The 16,958-nt window shown below is 39.3% G+C and overlaps 1 protein-coding gene across 1 annotated transcript in view; it reads left to right on the plus strand.

Moving 5' to 3' along the window:
- The window catches only part of cdkl5 (cyclin dependent kinase like 5), a 29,525-nt gene extending 17,605 nt beyond the window's left edge, over window positions 1-11,920 (plus strand). The window contains exons 9-19 of the mRNA XM_059537507.1: window positions 156-345; window positions 1,148-1,228; window positions 1,433-1,599; window positions 2,359-3,463; window positions 3,859-3,960; window positions 4,663-4,768; window positions 5,254-5,377; window positions 7,707-7,812; window positions 8,424-8,546; window positions 9,710-9,925; window positions 10,864-11,920. Of these exons, the coding sequence (XP_059393490.1) occupies window positions 156-345; window positions 1,148-1,228; window positions 1,433-1,599; window positions 2,359-3,463; window positions 3,859-3,960; window positions 4,663-4,768; window positions 5,254-5,377; window positions 7,707-7,812; window positions 8,424-8,546; window positions 9,710-9,925; window positions 10,864-11,241 (2,698 nt within the window). The 3' untranslated portion in view covers window positions 11,242-11,920. The remainder of the gene's footprint in view (window positions 1-155; window positions 346-1,147; window positions 1,229-1,432; window positions 1,600-2,358; window positions 3,464-3,858; window positions 3,961-4,662; window positions 4,769-5,253; window positions 5,378-7,706; window positions 7,813-8,423; window positions 8,547-9,709; window positions 9,926-10,863) is intronic.
- The last annotated feature ends 5,038 nt before the right edge of the window (window positions 11,921-16,958 follow it).

Below are 16,958 nucleotides of genomic sequence, written 5' to 3' on the forward strand. Positions count from 1 at the left end.
TCTGTTTTATTGATCTGTTTAGAAATTTAACTGCATGTAAATTTGACAAGTATGTAACTTCATGTATGTGAAATGCTAAGTATCTTTATGGAAATGGAAAACTCAGATGAAGGTCAATTCTTGACTTATATTTGTCTTCTGCTTGGCTCTCACAGAGCTCCATATGGGAAGGCGGTGGACATGTGGTCAGTGGGGTGTATTTTGGGAGAACTGAGCGATGGGCAGCCCCTGTTTCCGGGCGAGAGTGAAATCGACCAGCTCTTCACCATTCAGAAGGTGTTGGGCCCCTTACCACCAGAGCAGATGAAGCTGTTTTACAGCAACCCTCGTTTTGCTGGACTAAGAGTAAGGACCTGTCTTCTTCTCTGTCCTGTTCTGTTCTGTGCTTTCCTCTCCTCTCCTCGCCTCTTCTCTGCTCTCCTTTCCTATGGCACAGATCCCAGTATTCTGAATAAGTGGCTGTCTATGACTCATGTATTGCTATGTGCCAGTGTGAAACACAACTGGCTTTGCCTTGACAGGGCTGATCACAGTACATAATATTCACACACATGCGCATACACTGACACATACATTTGGACTCTCAAGTCACATTTTAAATGATACTTTGTCTTTAGGGATGTCCATATCAGGTTTTTTGTGCCCCCAGGTACATTGAAGTTATTAAAATGAATCCAATGTATACAGGGATCTGCAGACACATGCATTTGTAGATGTAAACATGTTACAATGACACAGACTGTGTGGGCATAATTATTAATATGGGACTACTGGAATGAACTTCTTGTATTTTATATGTACATTACGCAAATTCATTTCGACAAATGTAACAAAACTGAGATAATGTTTGAAAGCATGAAGTTTGCGAATGCCAGTTTATCAGTCAAGTCCAAAAGCAAGACGCAACACATAGCAATGCATTATGATTGTATTTTTTTTTTCATTGCTTTTGACATTGTCAAATATTACTGTTTAGGTTTAGCTGAGTTTTTATATGTTTCTATTTAGTAATTCTAATGCTTTAGCCTATTGTAATGCTTTCTCATCTTTAGTGTTCCATATTTCTTATGAATTATGCAATTTTTCCATTCTATTCTTTAGTCCTCCCTCTTTATTTAGTTTATGTATGTGTGTGTTTTTGTTGCAGTTTCCTTCTGTAAGTCATCCTCAAACGCTTGATCGAAGGTACCTGGGCATCATCAATGGACTCATGTTGGATTTAATAAAGGTAAAACGTCTGCAATATTCTTTAGATAACAGTATTCCCTTTTGAATTCCTGTAGTTTTGATATATTTGCTGTTGATTTATTTTAAAATAAACTGTAGATGTCATATCAGCCCCATGTGCAAAGTGTTACTAAAGTCTGAATGTGAATGAGTTTTATTGTTCTAGTGTGGCATGACTCTCGTCATTCTCTTTTCACTGTATCAGAACCTGCTGTGCCTGAACCCCACTGAACGCTTTCTGACAGAACAGTGTCTGAACCACCCAGTGTTTCAAGGCCTTAGAGGGCCAGAGCGGCCAGCTGCCCCGTCGCCCACCCCACCTCGCTCCTCAAAGAGAAAACCATACCATGGAGACAACACCATACCCAGCCGGTTAGTAATAGCTGCTTCTATGAGCTAGTTAATGTGTGATTTCCAAGCCACTAGTGGCAGCAAATGGAGCTGCCAAAATGACATACGTTTCTTAAGCACTGTTTTAAAAGTGCCACAGGAGGTCATTTTCAGGAAGTCAACCTGTCCTGAATAACCTACACTGCCACTGAAATGTGAGATTTTAAATAATTTTGACCCATACAATGTTTTTTTGGCTATTGCTAAAAATATACCCCAGCGACGTGAGACTGGTTTTGTGGTACACGGTCACATATTTCTGTATATTTCTTAAATATTTCTTAAATTCATTCAATTTTCTCTTCCGTTTCATTCTTTGATGCACGTTCACAAGAGTAAAAAGAATACCATGACAGCATTTCCATTTTTGGGTGAACTATCCCATTTGTTAATTTCAGTATTCATTATTAAACTTATCTTTTTAGTCTGGTTCGTTTTAATTAGAAAAACGTGTACAATTTTTTTTTTTTTTTATAAAGTTATCCAGTCCAAGGATCCAGTCTCAGGAGTTACAATTTTAACTGAAAATTGGAAATAAATATTTGAAGACAATGAATTTAAATGAATTTCTGTACAGAAGAAAATGTACAAAATTTATTTTAAACGAATAGTACCAAACAGTTGTCAGCATACACTGAAGAGAGCTCTTTCATTGCTGTTTTAAAATCACCCCAAGTTGCACCTCTTGAAGTTGATTCAAAAAACGTCCAGAATATAACCATTTTATGTTTATCCCTGCAGGAGCCATGGCAGTAAGAGTTCAGGACACCGGCACACTAACAGCAAGGACTGCTCTTCTCTACCACGCCATGAGGACCTCCACCGGAGCACCGACAGCTTCCTGAACGGCAGCAACATGCCGACCTCATCCACCCTGAGTCCCACGCTACACCCCAAGAGCTACCAGGCCCAGACCCTGAGCCGCTCGGCCTCTAGCAGCAAAGACCTGGCCAACAACAACCTTCCCCACCTCCTCAGCCCCAAAGACGCAAAGGGAAAGACAGAATTTGATTTCAACCTGGGGCCTAAAGCTGGAGGTGCCACTGTGGGAGGAGACACCTCTACCAGCAAGTACCTCAAGTCGTCCAAACAAGGCCGCCACTCTTCCTTCCTGGAAGGGAAGACCAGCACGCTGCAGTCTGGGGACAAACACAGTCGCCATAACTACATGGAGTCCTCACACGGATCCATGCCTTCCACATCCTCCTCCAAAAGCTCCTCGTCCTTCCTCAGTCTGTCCAAGAGCCATGGAGCACTGAACGATGCTAAGTCCGTGAACAATCTGGCCGAGACACGGCTCCACCTAGACGATCCCATGGTGGGGTCAGGCTCAGGCTCCCGTTACTTCCCGTCCAGCTGTCTGGATCTAAACGTGGCTCCTGGGAGCCCCAGAGGCGAACGGCATGCTGGGACGGAGCGGCAGGGTCACAGCCCCAGCGGTCGGGGGAACGCGCGTCTAGAAGGGGGCACTCTGGATTCACGACGTTCTTCAGGTCGGAAAAAAACACCAGATGAACCGAAGGCTACAGACACACTGGACCCAAGCAGGGCTGCGGGAGCAGGAGGCGGCCACGCTCACAACCTGCCCTCCCCCCATGAATCCTATCCTTACGGTCTCGGCTACACCAGCCCGTTTTCCTCACAGCAGCGACCTCATCGCCACTCCATGTACGTGCGGCGAGAGCGACACCGGCCGCACGGCCAGGAGGCGAATTTGGTGGTCGGGCAGGGAGTGCCAACGCGTGCCAGCAGCCTACAACTCCTCTCGCCGCAGCTCCAGCATCGCACACTCCCACGCCACAACACCAGTTCCTCTCGAGAAGAACTTGCGCAAGATCTGAGCAGGGTCAGTGACCTGCTCTCATTTTATCTCCGTGTCCTGTAGCATATTACAGTTGGCGCTGATCTCGCTCATCTCCGTTGGTTCCCCTGATCAGCATTTGAATATTTCTATCCAAGCAAGGATGCCTTCTTATTCATCTGTTCGTCTTTTGTCTGAATATTACAAGTTTTCTCTGCCGTTTGCAAACAGGAATATTACAAACGATTCTTGTTCACCGTAATAATTTTTCAGGAGATTTGATTTGTGGTGTGTTTGCATGTGTGTGTGTGATCTTATTTATGATATGGCTCTGCTGCATCCTGCATTCATGCATTTTGTTTTGTTCTCTCTGATTATTACATGCACACTCCCAGTGTCTCCCAGTGTCTGTTTATTTTGCTGTGTGTTTATGTCTGCAGAATGACCAGTCTCCCAAAGAGAAGCCTCATTCTCGACCCCCGATTAAAGATTCTACGAGGGACAACACCACTTCCTTCCACTCACAACGCCCAAAAAACGAGGTCCGAGGTCTCAACAGGACCCTCAGAACACACGCGTCCACTTACACACTCACTAGTTGCTACTGCTTTTCATGCATCGTCTTCTCTTCTCTTTTTTTTTTTTTATGCATTGATCATAAAAGCGATTAACTTAGCTTTCATCGATATGGATGTTTTGTAAATGTTCATGTCATCACATTAACTGCTAGCTCATGTCTTAAGCATTAAATTTCTAGGTTCTTAGTTAAAAAGATAGTTCACCCAAAAATTTAATTTATGATTTACACACATCATATTGTTCTAAATTCAACTTTCTTTTTTAAGCGAATAACATTTTTAAAATGTTATTCGTTTTAAAATGGGTTTTTTTAAGTGCATTTACAATGTAGGGACTGAAGATTTTAAAGTGATACGACTTGGCATATGTGGCTTATGTGCCATGACCCACAATAGCAGAGCAAACGAATTTAGTTTTAGTGTTCCATTGGAGAAAGAAAGTCACAGATTTGGAATGATATGAGGGTGAATAAGTGATGACAGAAATTTCATTTTTGCGTGAACTGTCAGTTTATCCTCTCTTTTTACTGATTATGTTCTTCCTTAATCATTCCTTTCTCCCCAAGCAAATATTCAGTTATAGTAAGTCAGTTTGTGCAACAAGTTGAAGGAACGCTGTTTTAAATGCTATACATACTGTTGTGTGACCATCGTCTTGTAACTCAGGCTGGGATGTACCATGACACTCATATGGAGGATGGAACCTCATCCAAGGAAAACAGAATGATCTACAGTGACTCGATGCCGCGCAGAGTGGGAAGTTTTTACAGAGGTACCCAAAAAATGTACTAGACATATTGTGAAATATAATAATAAAAAAAGCATTTCTTTAATACATTTTAAAATGTAATTTATTCCTGTGATGGCAAAACTGAATTTCCAAAGCAGCCGTTACTCCTGTTTTCACTGTCACATGATCCATAATCAGAAATCATCCTAATATGCTGATTTCCTGCTCAAGAAACATATCTTATTATTATTGATGTTAATAATGGAAATAATTGTAGAAACATTTAACATCTTTAATGTATAAGTTTAACATACTGTAAATAGCATTTATTTGAAATAGAAACCACTTGTGACATTATAAATGTCTTTACTGCCAATTTTGATATAATGTCTTTCCTTAATAAAAGTATTATATTAAAAAAAGGAATCCCATAAACTTTTAAATGCTAGTGTATGTAAATACAGTATGTCTGACTTAAGCTTTGATATTCTAGCTTTTTTTGCTTTTTGTTCTGTCCTTTTGTGCAGTCCCCTCTCCTCGACCTGACAACTCGTTCCATGAGAGTGCCGGACAGAGTAGAGTGCCAGCGGTGGCGGCGGAAAGCACAGCCATGACAAACCACCCCAAACGTCAGACTAATTTCGACCCTTGGTGAGAGAACATGCTTGTTAAGGCCCCTCAATCTAGACAAATTATTCTGTGTGCACAGACTTTGGCTGTAAAATGACATGCTTTGTTAAGCTGGAAGTGACAACAATAAATATTTGGCTTCAAATGAAAAACTAGAACATCAAGGTAAAAATAATTAGTGTCCTGGACGGTTTTGAGATGTCTGGCAACAGAGGGAGCAGAAAATAATAAAGCATGCCAACTTTACATTCTCTCTAAATTCACTGGTGATAGGCAGAAATATATTATAATTTTAGTTTAGTTTTTTTTTTTTTTTATTAATTGGTTGATTTGCTTTCATTAGCCAGTTCTCTGATAATATGTCTGTTTATGTTTAGTGTAATAGGGTGAATCTTAATAAAAGTTCTGTCATATTTCACTAACATACACTATATGGACAAAAGGATCGGGACACCTGATCATTACGCCAACAGGGACTTATCCAGTGACATTGCAATCTAAATATACAGACATTAATATGGAGTTGTTCCCCGTTTTGCTGCTATAATAAATTCTCAAAAAAAAATTGCCCATTCGTTCAGTTGAGCATTTGTGAGGTCAGATACCGATGTTGAACAAGAAGGCTTGGCTCGCAATCTCTGTTCTAGTTCATCCCAAAGGTGTTTGATGGGCTACAGGTATTATCTTATGATCATAGTGTCCTGGTATGCTGATGTGTTAAGATTTTCCTTCACTGGAAGTAAGGGGCTCAGACCAAACCCTGAAAAAAAAATCAATAACCATATTCCTCTTCCACCAAATTTTACATCTGGGACAATGCAGTCAGGCAGGTGATGTTAGAATTGTTGTTCAAAATAAAAGTTCATGTTAACACATTATATGTGTGTGTATTGTGTGTATTTATTATGTATATATATATATAAAGACACACACACACATATGTAGGCTATATATTTAAAAAATAAATTGTATACTGAAATAAATTATAAACGCAAGACTATTTTTTTGCCCCCCTTTTTTCATGAGCTGAACTCAAAGATCTAAGACTTTTTCTATGTACACAAAAGGCTTATTTCTCTCAAATATAGTTAACAAATCTTTCTAAATCTGTGTTAGTGAGCACTCCTCCTTTGCCGAGATAATCCATCCTCCTCACAGATGTGGCATATCAAGATGCTGATTAGATAACATGATGATTGCACAGGTGTGACTTAGGCTGGCCACAATAAAAGGTCACTCTAAAATGTGCAGTTTTATCACACAGCACAATGCCACAGATGTTGCAAGTTTTGCGGGAGCATGCAAATGTCATGCTCACTGCAGGAATGTTGAATGTTCATTTCTCTACCATAAGCCGTCTCCAAAGGCGTTTCAGAGAATTTGGCAGTACATCCAACCGGCCTCACAACCACAGACCACTTGTAACCACACCAGCCCAGGACCTCCACATCCAGCATCTTCACCTCCAAGATCGTCTGAGACCAGCCACCCGGACAGCTGCTGCAACAATCGTTTTGAATAACCAATGCTTTACACAACTCCAGCCTGCACATGGCATTGCACTTGCTCGGCCATGAAGCTCCCGATGCATAGTTTTTGTGCTGATATTAATGCCAGTAGTAAGTTGGAGTTTTTCAGTTATGGAATTAGCAGAGTGTTGGCCGCTTTTATGCACCATCCTCCTCAGCACTCGGTGACCCCGCTCTGTTACTTTACATGGTCTTCCACTTTATGACTGTGTTGCTGCTGTTTCTAAAGCTTCCACTTTCCAATAATTCCACTAAAAGTGAAATATCTATACCAGGGATGAAATTTCACAAACTGACTTATTGCAAAGCTGGAATCCTCTAATAATATTACAGTATCACTTTTGAATTTACTTAGCCCTTCAGAATGACCCATTATTTGCTCAAATGTTTATAAATGCAGATTGATGCAACTGGCATGATTTAAACACCTGAATTAAATAATTAAGAGGTATGTCCCAACACTTTTGCCCCCTAAACAGCATACTTGGGCTCCCTCTGTAGAAATCACATTCAGGACCCCTCTCCCTCGCCGGGTCCTTGGAAGTGTCCTAACCTCCCCAGCCCCCGCCCCCCATCCCCATTTTGACACCCCTGCTTTTGTCCATATAGTGTACAATAACAAAAAAAATGGTGAAATAAAAATATTTTTATAAAAATCCAAAATGCATATTGATTTTTAATTTTAATAAATTGTTTGAACTTTTACAGTACATTACAGTAATGAGAATGTAGTCATCAGATGTGCTAAGATCAAATCTTTTCTATTTTATCACCAAAATGCTTTTTTATGAGATTTAACTTTATAATAATTACATTTGTAGGAATAATTCAGAGGCCATGGTTATGAACCCACCAGAGGTCCCTAAACAGAAAGAAAAACAAGGTTTCTTTAGAGCCATAAAGAAGAAAAAGAAGAAGTCACAGCCGGTAAGAATGTCCTGTTCATTACTATACATTCACTCACTTCCCGTTACTCTCAAAATTGGTATCTAAATGCAGTAAGAATATAGTAATGCCTTAGCCAGGAGACCTTTTCTCTGTTTGTGTGCGTTTAATTATTACTTGACATGTATATATATGTGTGGCTTAGTTGCTGTGTTGTGTTCTTGTATGTCTGTCTGCTAGTCGTTGAATCGTTTAAGGCAATATTCCTAAAATTGATAGGCTAGCTTCCACCTCATGGTGTCTATTAAGTCATCTCAATCAGAATGTTAGTGACCAGTGCAAAAAAAAAAGGTGAAGTGGGCATATCATCCCAAAAAGGAGGCCGTCCATTTGTACTTTTGTCCGATTAGTGCCTGACAGAATTCAATAGAGACTCAGTGCAGTTCAGTGCCTTCAGTAGCATTTCCCCATAATAACCATATGGAGAACATTACAGACCCAAGCAGCATGTGTGTGGCAGAATGTGCCTCTACTGTGCTCTGTCCACAAATATTGAGCCAGAGGACCGTATGTTCATCTGCTATATTCAACAACAAAAGATGTTTGGTGTTAATAGAATGAGCCACTGGGGTTTTGTGCGTCTTATATTGCAGACGGACGGCAACGCGGGAAGGAACCCGAGCATCAAGAAAAGCCTTTTCCCCCTCTTTAACTCAAAGAATAGCTTAAAGCATAACTCTTCTGTCAAAGTGCTCCCTGTTGTCCCGCAGCCCATGGTATTGCTCGCATAAATCCGCACCGCTTTACCAAATAAACACATCTCCATTGCATGTCATGCTAAATGTATAGGTGTTCTATGACTGGATGTCTTTGTCATTTTTATATAGTAGTTCTTAATATATTTTTTGTTAGTTTTTTTTGCCAAAGCCGTTTTTAACAAATAAAACACCAGGTCCAGATCTGTTTAAACATTTTAATCAAATCAATCACTTGATATGCTAGTTATTTCGACACATGAATTTCATTTAATTTTCTCAGAAATATAGAAATACAATATAGTATTGCAATATATCTAATATACATTTCAAAATATAGGTTTTTATTATACATTTTTGTTCTTAAAGTTATGTTACTTTTTATTTATATTATGCTGTATTTGCTAAATAAAAGTGCATGAATCATTTTATACATCAAAACTCATAGCTCATTAATTGGGTTGATGTGGAAATTAATTTATAAAATTAAATTTACAGCCAAAGTAAAACTCTTCTTAAACTGCTCCTTAAGTCTAATGCATCTTTGCACACACCACATTTTATTTATGATCTCAATAGCTGGTAGAACAGACCGAACCCTATTAGGTCAAGATTAGGTGTTTTTATATATACTTATGTGACAGATCTGGTTCTGTGTGATTTATGATTTAAATCACTGCTTAGTTTACTGCTAGCATCGCAAAAGCATCAGCATGTGTTCTGTTAGATGCATGGACCCAATAACCGTCTTTAGCAGCACCTGCTCAAAGAGGATTCACGTTTTCTCATTTACCATTCTCTGAACCTGGGAAAGATTAGGAGAAGTGGTCCAAATGTTTTCACACCCAAACTCTCTGTCTTCTGTACACAAACACTCACATTTTTTGGTACAAAAGGTCAGAAACTGGGAGCGTCCCAAACACTCGGCTCTTTATCTATAATCAGTAAATCCTCTCTGGATACAGTTGCAAAAGCTGGTCATTGAAATGAAATCCTTTTTTAAATTCTTAAATGATTTCCATTTTAAACAAATGCATGCCGTGAACTGGTTAAAAGGGAAATATTTCTGTACGTTTCCAGTCTGCTGGCCTAATGCACGTGATTATGGGTGAGCTTTTGTTTGGACGGGAGATTTATTGTACATATATCTCAGTATTCAGGTGGTTTCACTGATTTTGTGGCAGGTTCCTAGTGAGGCCCAGCAAGACCAGCTAGTGATACAAAGACCAGTCAAATCCTCGTCTCATCACAGCAGTCGACACCGCAACCGAGATCGTGACCGGGAACGCGACCTGGAAAGGGACAGGGAGCGTGACCGGGATCGAAACCGTGAGAGGGATCACGATCGGGACAGGGACAACACTTGGGCGCCCGAAAAGCAGACAGATGTGCAGCCTCAGGTAAAAAACAAAAAAAAACAAAAAAAAAAACACTTCAGATGACCAGATATTAAAATCTCCTTGTCTATTCCAATTCAAGGTGTAATTTAATACAACTACATTAGCATCCACAAAAATGTTCTGTTTATGTCAGTGCCAATATAGTTTTGTGGGTAGCGCACCGACATATAATGCTGTTGTGCTTCGGACGTCCCGAGTTCAAGTCCCAACTCACAGACCTTTCCCAATCCCATCCCCCTCTCTCTCCCTCATGAATTCCTGTCTAAAATACTGTCCTATCGGAAAAAAAAGGCAAACGTGTCAGTTCTCTTTATTCTAAGCCAATGCTGCAGTTTTGTTGTCATCTGCTTCTGATTCTGATTTGCTGTCAGTGATTTTATTATTTCATCTGGAAAAAATAGTTTTGAAAGTGACTCCTCTGGACTAATTTAGACGATTTTTAAAACTTTAAAGTTATCGTATTCAGGTTAGTATCTTTGGTGTGAATGGGCCTTTATGCTCACCCAGGCTGCCTTTTATTTGATCAAAAATACAATAAATCCAGTAAAACTGTAAAATATTTTTACAATTCTAAATAACTGTTTTCTATTTAAATCTATTAAAAAATGCAATTTATTCCTGTGATGCAAAGCCTAATTTTCAGCATTCATTACTCTTAACAGTCTTAAGTGGCACATGATTCTTCAGAAATCATACTAATGTGCTGATTTGCTGCTCAAAATATTGATTATAGTTATCAGTGTTGTGCTGCTTATCTGTTGAAACCATTTTTTAGAAGGAGAACAGCATTTATTTGAAATTGAACACATTATAAATGTCTTTACTGTCACTTTTGATGCATTCAGTATATCCTGGCTGAATTTTCCTTAAAAAAAACATCCTTTTTATTTTATGATTGCACACAGACATGCATTCTAAATCTTGCTTTCCTGTTGCAGAACCAGCCTCTGAAGTCCCTGCGGAAGCTCCTACACCTCTCCTCTCCTGCTAAGTCCAATCAGCCCCAGCCTCCAGATCGCTCTGCAGAACTGCGCTTCCAGCCCCTCCCTAACCCCCCTTCCAAAGGAAACCTGAACGAGGCCAGAGGGCTCCCTCCGGGCAGCATCACCCCCAACACCAAGAGCCGAAAACCCCACAACTACCCTCTGCCAGGGCAGATCGAGTCCAGCTGGCACGTTACTGCACTGAATCGGGCCGAGGGCGCGCCGTACCCAGACCAAATGGCAAACAAAGGTGGGCAGAACGGTATCGGCTTTACCAGAGCCGCCCGCGCGAGGATGCCGAACCTCAACGATTTGAAAGAAACGGCTCTTTAGAGGAGGAAGGCCCACTAGTGGCCTCTAGTGTACTCTGTTTCTCTTTTTCCTTCCTGGCTACCTATGGAATGCTGTTGTTCATACAGTGGTACACAATGCCACTTCTGGCCAGAAGGTGGCAATAGTTATGTCTCAGATTTGTTTTTTAAAGCATCCACATTTGATAGAATTTGTATTCTTGTTCATTACATCTGGGTTCAGTTTTCTGTTGAATATATCTTGACGATGATCTGAATCTATGTATTTGTATATGGAAACTTTGGGATGGGCGACAACAAAAAAAATCTGTGGAATTGTAAGAGCTTTAGTTTCTACACAAGAGAATGTATAAATATTTAATGTGTAATAATTCTATATTTCATGGAGATTATTTAATGAATTATTGGTGTGTTAATAGTTACAATGTACAGAGTGCATTTTATGGTTGTAACAAAAGTACTTTATTGTTTCTGAATTGATTTCCTCTCTTTGTTTTCTGATATGGATTCTCAGTGCAGACTCGGTCTATATTCCACACTGTCTGGTTATTAAATCAGTCAGGTATTGAATCAACACTATTTAAAACATACGTCAGCATATCAGCAACTACTGATGCTTCCTAACCAGGTTCTGTGTTACTTTTCATGCCAGACCATTAAATCCACGTCCCATGATGGCTATTTGTCTCACTTTACCCGTAGCTTGTGTCTTAAAGTGTTTCTCCACTTCCCATGAGCTTGGCATTCAAAACCTCACACATTGGGATCAGATAGTGCTGGTTTTTAGCAGGAGTTCATTAAAGCCCAGATCCCTGAAGAGCTGGATTTCCTGTGAATAATGAATTTCAACTGAGGGCCCCGGGGCCTCATCGTGTCTCCCTCTGCGATCTAAACCCAACCAGCTGGTGTAGAAGTGTGACTTTGCCTGTGGCACAAGCGATGGCTTACAAGGTTGTGTGAGTTAAGTCTGTATCTCCATCCCGACATAACTTTTGCACGTGCGCATGATTCTTTTAACAAACTGAATAACTGCCGGGTTTATTTTAATCAGTTTAACGGCATGTTTTTGAAGAGATAAAAGCATTGCCTCGGGACCTGGTAAAAGGGTTTCAAAGGCGTAATGCAGTATTTGATCTGTTAATGCAATGAGATTTTTAAACGACCTCTGAAATGCAGCACATTTTCATTCAGGCTTTCAGTTTTCGCTTTAGATGTATTCCATTGTTTCATGAAATTCTTTTCTACTGATATAGGTTGAAATGAGATGGGTATAAAATATGCAAAATAGCTATATTAAGAATTCCAGGCATTTGAATGCAAATGCAAACAGAGCAATATATCATGACTTTGAGGTGAATTTATCATCCTTCATACTTCTGAGTATTACATTTTATTTATCCACATATTTACCATCATGACTTTGCTTAACAACTAAAGTTTCTCACTAAATCCCCCCCAAAGATAGTGACAGGGCATTTTCATTTTAATAACTCTAGTGAAATGTGTCTTCTTTTTAAATTAGTATTGTTTTTCAATGGTGCACTTTAAACAGACATTTCACATGTGTTTGTGTTGATATGGTGTTTGATTAAAACAGAACTTTGTATCGATCTAATCTTCTATCTTACCTACTGTACCTACAGTATATGAGCTCTGTCTTTTCACAGGACTGGATTTGAAACTTTTATGTTCAAGTTACACATTCAAAACAGTATTTTTGAGTTCCACCAAGTCATGTTTTTTAATTTTTTTTTATCTGTTCTCGTTTCTATCTTTGATTCTGTTGTGTTAATTTTCAGTAACATCTTGAAATATTTGTATTCCATGCATCTCACTTGTTAAACGTTTTCTTGGTTAAACTGCCATGCAATAACAAACTGTTGAATTTTGTCTTGTAGGAAGAGATGAGAGTTTCACAAAATTTAAAAGTCTCTTTCTGGAACCTCTTGTTTTCTTGTTGCATATTTTCAGGTTGATATTAGTGACGTGAAGTACTGCGGTCTGCCTGTTTGAAAGGCAGAGTGTGATTCCATTACTCCTGGACTAACACCTTGTCCATAAACGCTCTGACATCCTTTAATCTGCAGTACATTGGCACAGTCTGTCTCTGCGGTGCCAGGTAATCCTCCCATCAGCCAGCTGTTAGGACTGCCAAGATAAATAGTTTGGCTGTGGCCAGCTGTGGCGAGGTCATCTGTGAGTGGTAATCTATGACCAGCCTTGTTAAACTGCTACAAAACCTACATCTGCAGCATATAATATGTCGCTAATTCTGGTTTGCCAAGCCCCATTCTCTTACTTTTAATGTTATGATTTTTTTCCTCATAAAAACAACTGATGTGGAATCATGCTAACAAAATGTCAGAGAAAAAAGAGTTCCCTATCCCGGAGTACAAAATGATTTCGAAATCTAGTTTTAAGCACTAAAATACAAACCTGACATTCGAAGGGCTGCGTTTACCAACATTTCTGACAAAATAAAGCCTGATAGTCATGAAATATACAGTCGTAGCCAAAAGTTTTGAGAATTACATAAATATTAGTTTTCAAAAAGTTTGCTGCTAAACTGCTTTTAGATCTTTGTTTCAGTTGTTTCTGTGATGTACTGAAATATATTTACAAGCACTTCATACGTTTCAAAGGCTTTTATCGACAATTACATGACATTTATGCAAAGAGTCAGTATTTGCAGTGTTGGCCCTTCTTTTTCAGGACCTCTGCAATTGGACTGGGCATGCTCTCAAATCAACTTCTGGGCCAAATCCTGACTGATAGTAACCCATTCTTTCATAATCACTTCTTGGAGTTTGTCAGAATTAGTGGGTTTTTGTTTGTCCACCCGCCTCTTGAGGATTGACCACAAGATCTCAATGGGATTAAGACCTGGGGAGTTTCCAGGCCATGGACCCAAAATTTCAACATTCTGGTCCCCGAGCCACTTAGTTATCACTTTTGCCTTATGGCACGGTGCTCCATCGTGCTGGAAAATGCATTGTTCTTCACCAAACTGTTGTTGGATTGTTGGAAGAAGTTGCTGTTGGAGGGTGTTTTGGTACCATTCTTTATTCATGGCTGTGTTTTTGGGCAGAATTGTGAGTGAGCCCACTCCCTTGGATGAGAAGCAACCCCACACATGAATGGTGTCAGGATGCTTTACTGTTGGCATGACACAGGACTGATGGTAGCGCTCACCTTTTCTTCTCCAGACAAGCCTTTTTCAGATGCCCCAAACAATCGGAAAGGGGCTTCATCGGAGAATATGACTTTGCCCCAGTCCTCAGCAGTCCATTCACTATACTTTCTGCAGAAGATCAATCTGTCCCTGATGTTTTTTTTTGGAGAGAAGTGGCTTCTTTGCTGCCCTTCTTGACACCAGGCCATCTTTCAAAAGTCTTCGCCTCACTGTGCGTGCAGATGCGCTCACACCTGCCTGCTGCCATTCCTGAGCAAGCTTTGCACTGGTGGCACTCCGATCCCGCAGCTGAATCCTCTTTAGGAGACGATCCTGGCGCTTGCTGGACTTTCTTGGATGCCCTGAAGCCTTGTTTACAAGAATTGAACCTCTTTCCTGGAAGTTCTTGATGATCCTATAAATTGATTTAGGTGCAATCTTAGTAGCCACAATATCCTTGCCTGTGAAGCCATTTTTATGAAACGCAATGATGGCTGCACGCGTTTCTTTGCAGGTCACCATGGTTAACAATGGAAGAACTATGATTTCAAGCATACTTTTGGCCACGACTGTAGAGTGAAAGGATAATACTGTTTTAAAGTTTGGAGTCAGTCTGTTTTTTGAGGAATAAATGAATATTTTATTTAGCAAGGATGCAATAAAATGATCAAAAGTGACATTTTAAACACTGATAAAAATGTTTCTTCAGCACCAAATCAGTATATTAGAAAGATTTTCTGAAGGATATTGTGACAATGAAGAAAATTTAGCTCCATCATCACATGAACAATTTACATTTTAAAATTACATAATTGTTTTTACTGTATTTTTGAACAAATGCAGCTTTGGTGAGCATAAAACACTTCTTTCAAAAACCCTACCAACTCCAAACTTTTGAACGGTAATATAGCTGAATTTATTATTGGTGTATACTCTCTCTTAAATGAGTAGAGGATGATGTTGTAGCCATTTGGATTTGGATTTAAAAACGACACTGACAAATTGTGTCCTACTTTACTTCTGTTCACCGTATATATATGGACCGAATGAGCTGCCTTAAATGTATCTTGAAGGTGATTTAGAGTGCTTATTGGTACACTGCCATATTGAAGTATACCTGCATGTACTGACACGTCATCTGTCATGGTTTAATAGCTATAGACATAGTCATCCAAAGAGGATGCCTGTTAGCTTTCAAGTGTCTGAGCAGTTGAATGCAGGGATATAAACATTCAGGTTCATCCCCAGAAGTGCACGGAATATGAAATATATTGGACATCTTCACTGATTCTCATATTTGTTCATTTACTGGGGCATTGCAGTGACTAGAAACTGTATCCTCTTAGAATGTAATGTTTAACTTTTTTTTTTCTTTTTTTTCAGTTTACCATTGGACAAATATTTATATATTCATAAGAATGTAAGTTTTTAGCTCAAATAAGGCCCAGTGGTCAACTGCATCTTTTATGGTTATTGAAAACAGGTCTCTATTTTCATAATGTTTATTCCACCTTAAAGTATTGAAATTGCAGCCACTTTTTTTTTCCGTCTAAACCAGTTGACGTGCCAACAAAAGCCATTGTGAAGTCATGCAAGGTAAAAGGTTTACAATCTATCAGGAACAAGAGTTTATTCTGTCAGATGAGCATCTGTCCTGTGAGTTCACAGACATATCTGATTTTTTTTTTTTTTTTTTTTTTTGCTGACTGACTTTTGTGTCTGTCATAGAATGTACTTAAACATTTTTTTGTTTTGTTTAAATATTAAGACTGTTCCTATTAGAGATGTTTAAATAATGTTTGCTGAATTGAGAACATAATACATCCCTAAATTGTGTCCCCTTCTGCTTGACGAGATTGTTGTCAAAAATCCTGCTGATCAGGTTGTGACTTCCATTTAGACAACAGCCATCATTTTGGCTACATCTTTAAGGTCCACACAGAATCTGCAAATTTTTTCACACACCTCACCCCTTTCATGATGCATCTCAGCTTTTAAATGTTGCTTTGAATTACCATTAAAGGGATACTCCATCCCAAAATGAAAATATTGTCATTAATCACTTACCCCCATGTCGTTCCAAACATGTACTGTAAAAGCTTTATTCATCTTCAGAACACAATTTAAGATATTTTGGATGAAAACCAGGATGCTTATGACTGTTCCATAGACTGCCAAGTAAAATACACTGTCAAGGTCCAGAAAAGTATGAAAGACATCGTCAGAATAGTCCATCTGCCATCAGTGGTTCAACCGTAATGTTAAGAAGCGACAAGAATACTTTATTCAACAATTCCTTTGTCAACAGTCTCCTCCTATGCTCTTCTGTATCATCATTGTGGCGCGGCTGATACAGAAGAGCATACGCAGCATACGGTGATATGGAGAGACACAGAGGAGACTTGACAAAGTAATTGTTGAATAAAGTTGTTATTTTTGCTTTCTTAGCTTACAAAAATGATTCTTTTCACGTCATAATGTTACAGTTGAATCACTATTGGCAGATGGACTATTCTGATGATATCTTTCATACTTTTCTGGACCTTGAGAGTGTAACATACTTGGCA

The sequence above is a fragment of the Carassius carassius genome, chromosome 44 (genome assembly GCF_963082965.1).
Source record: "Carassius carassius chromosome 44, fCarCar2.1, whole genome shotgun sequence".
Lineage (NCBI taxonomy): Eukaryota > Metazoa > Chordata > Actinopteri > Cypriniformes > Cyprinidae > Carassius > Carassius carassius.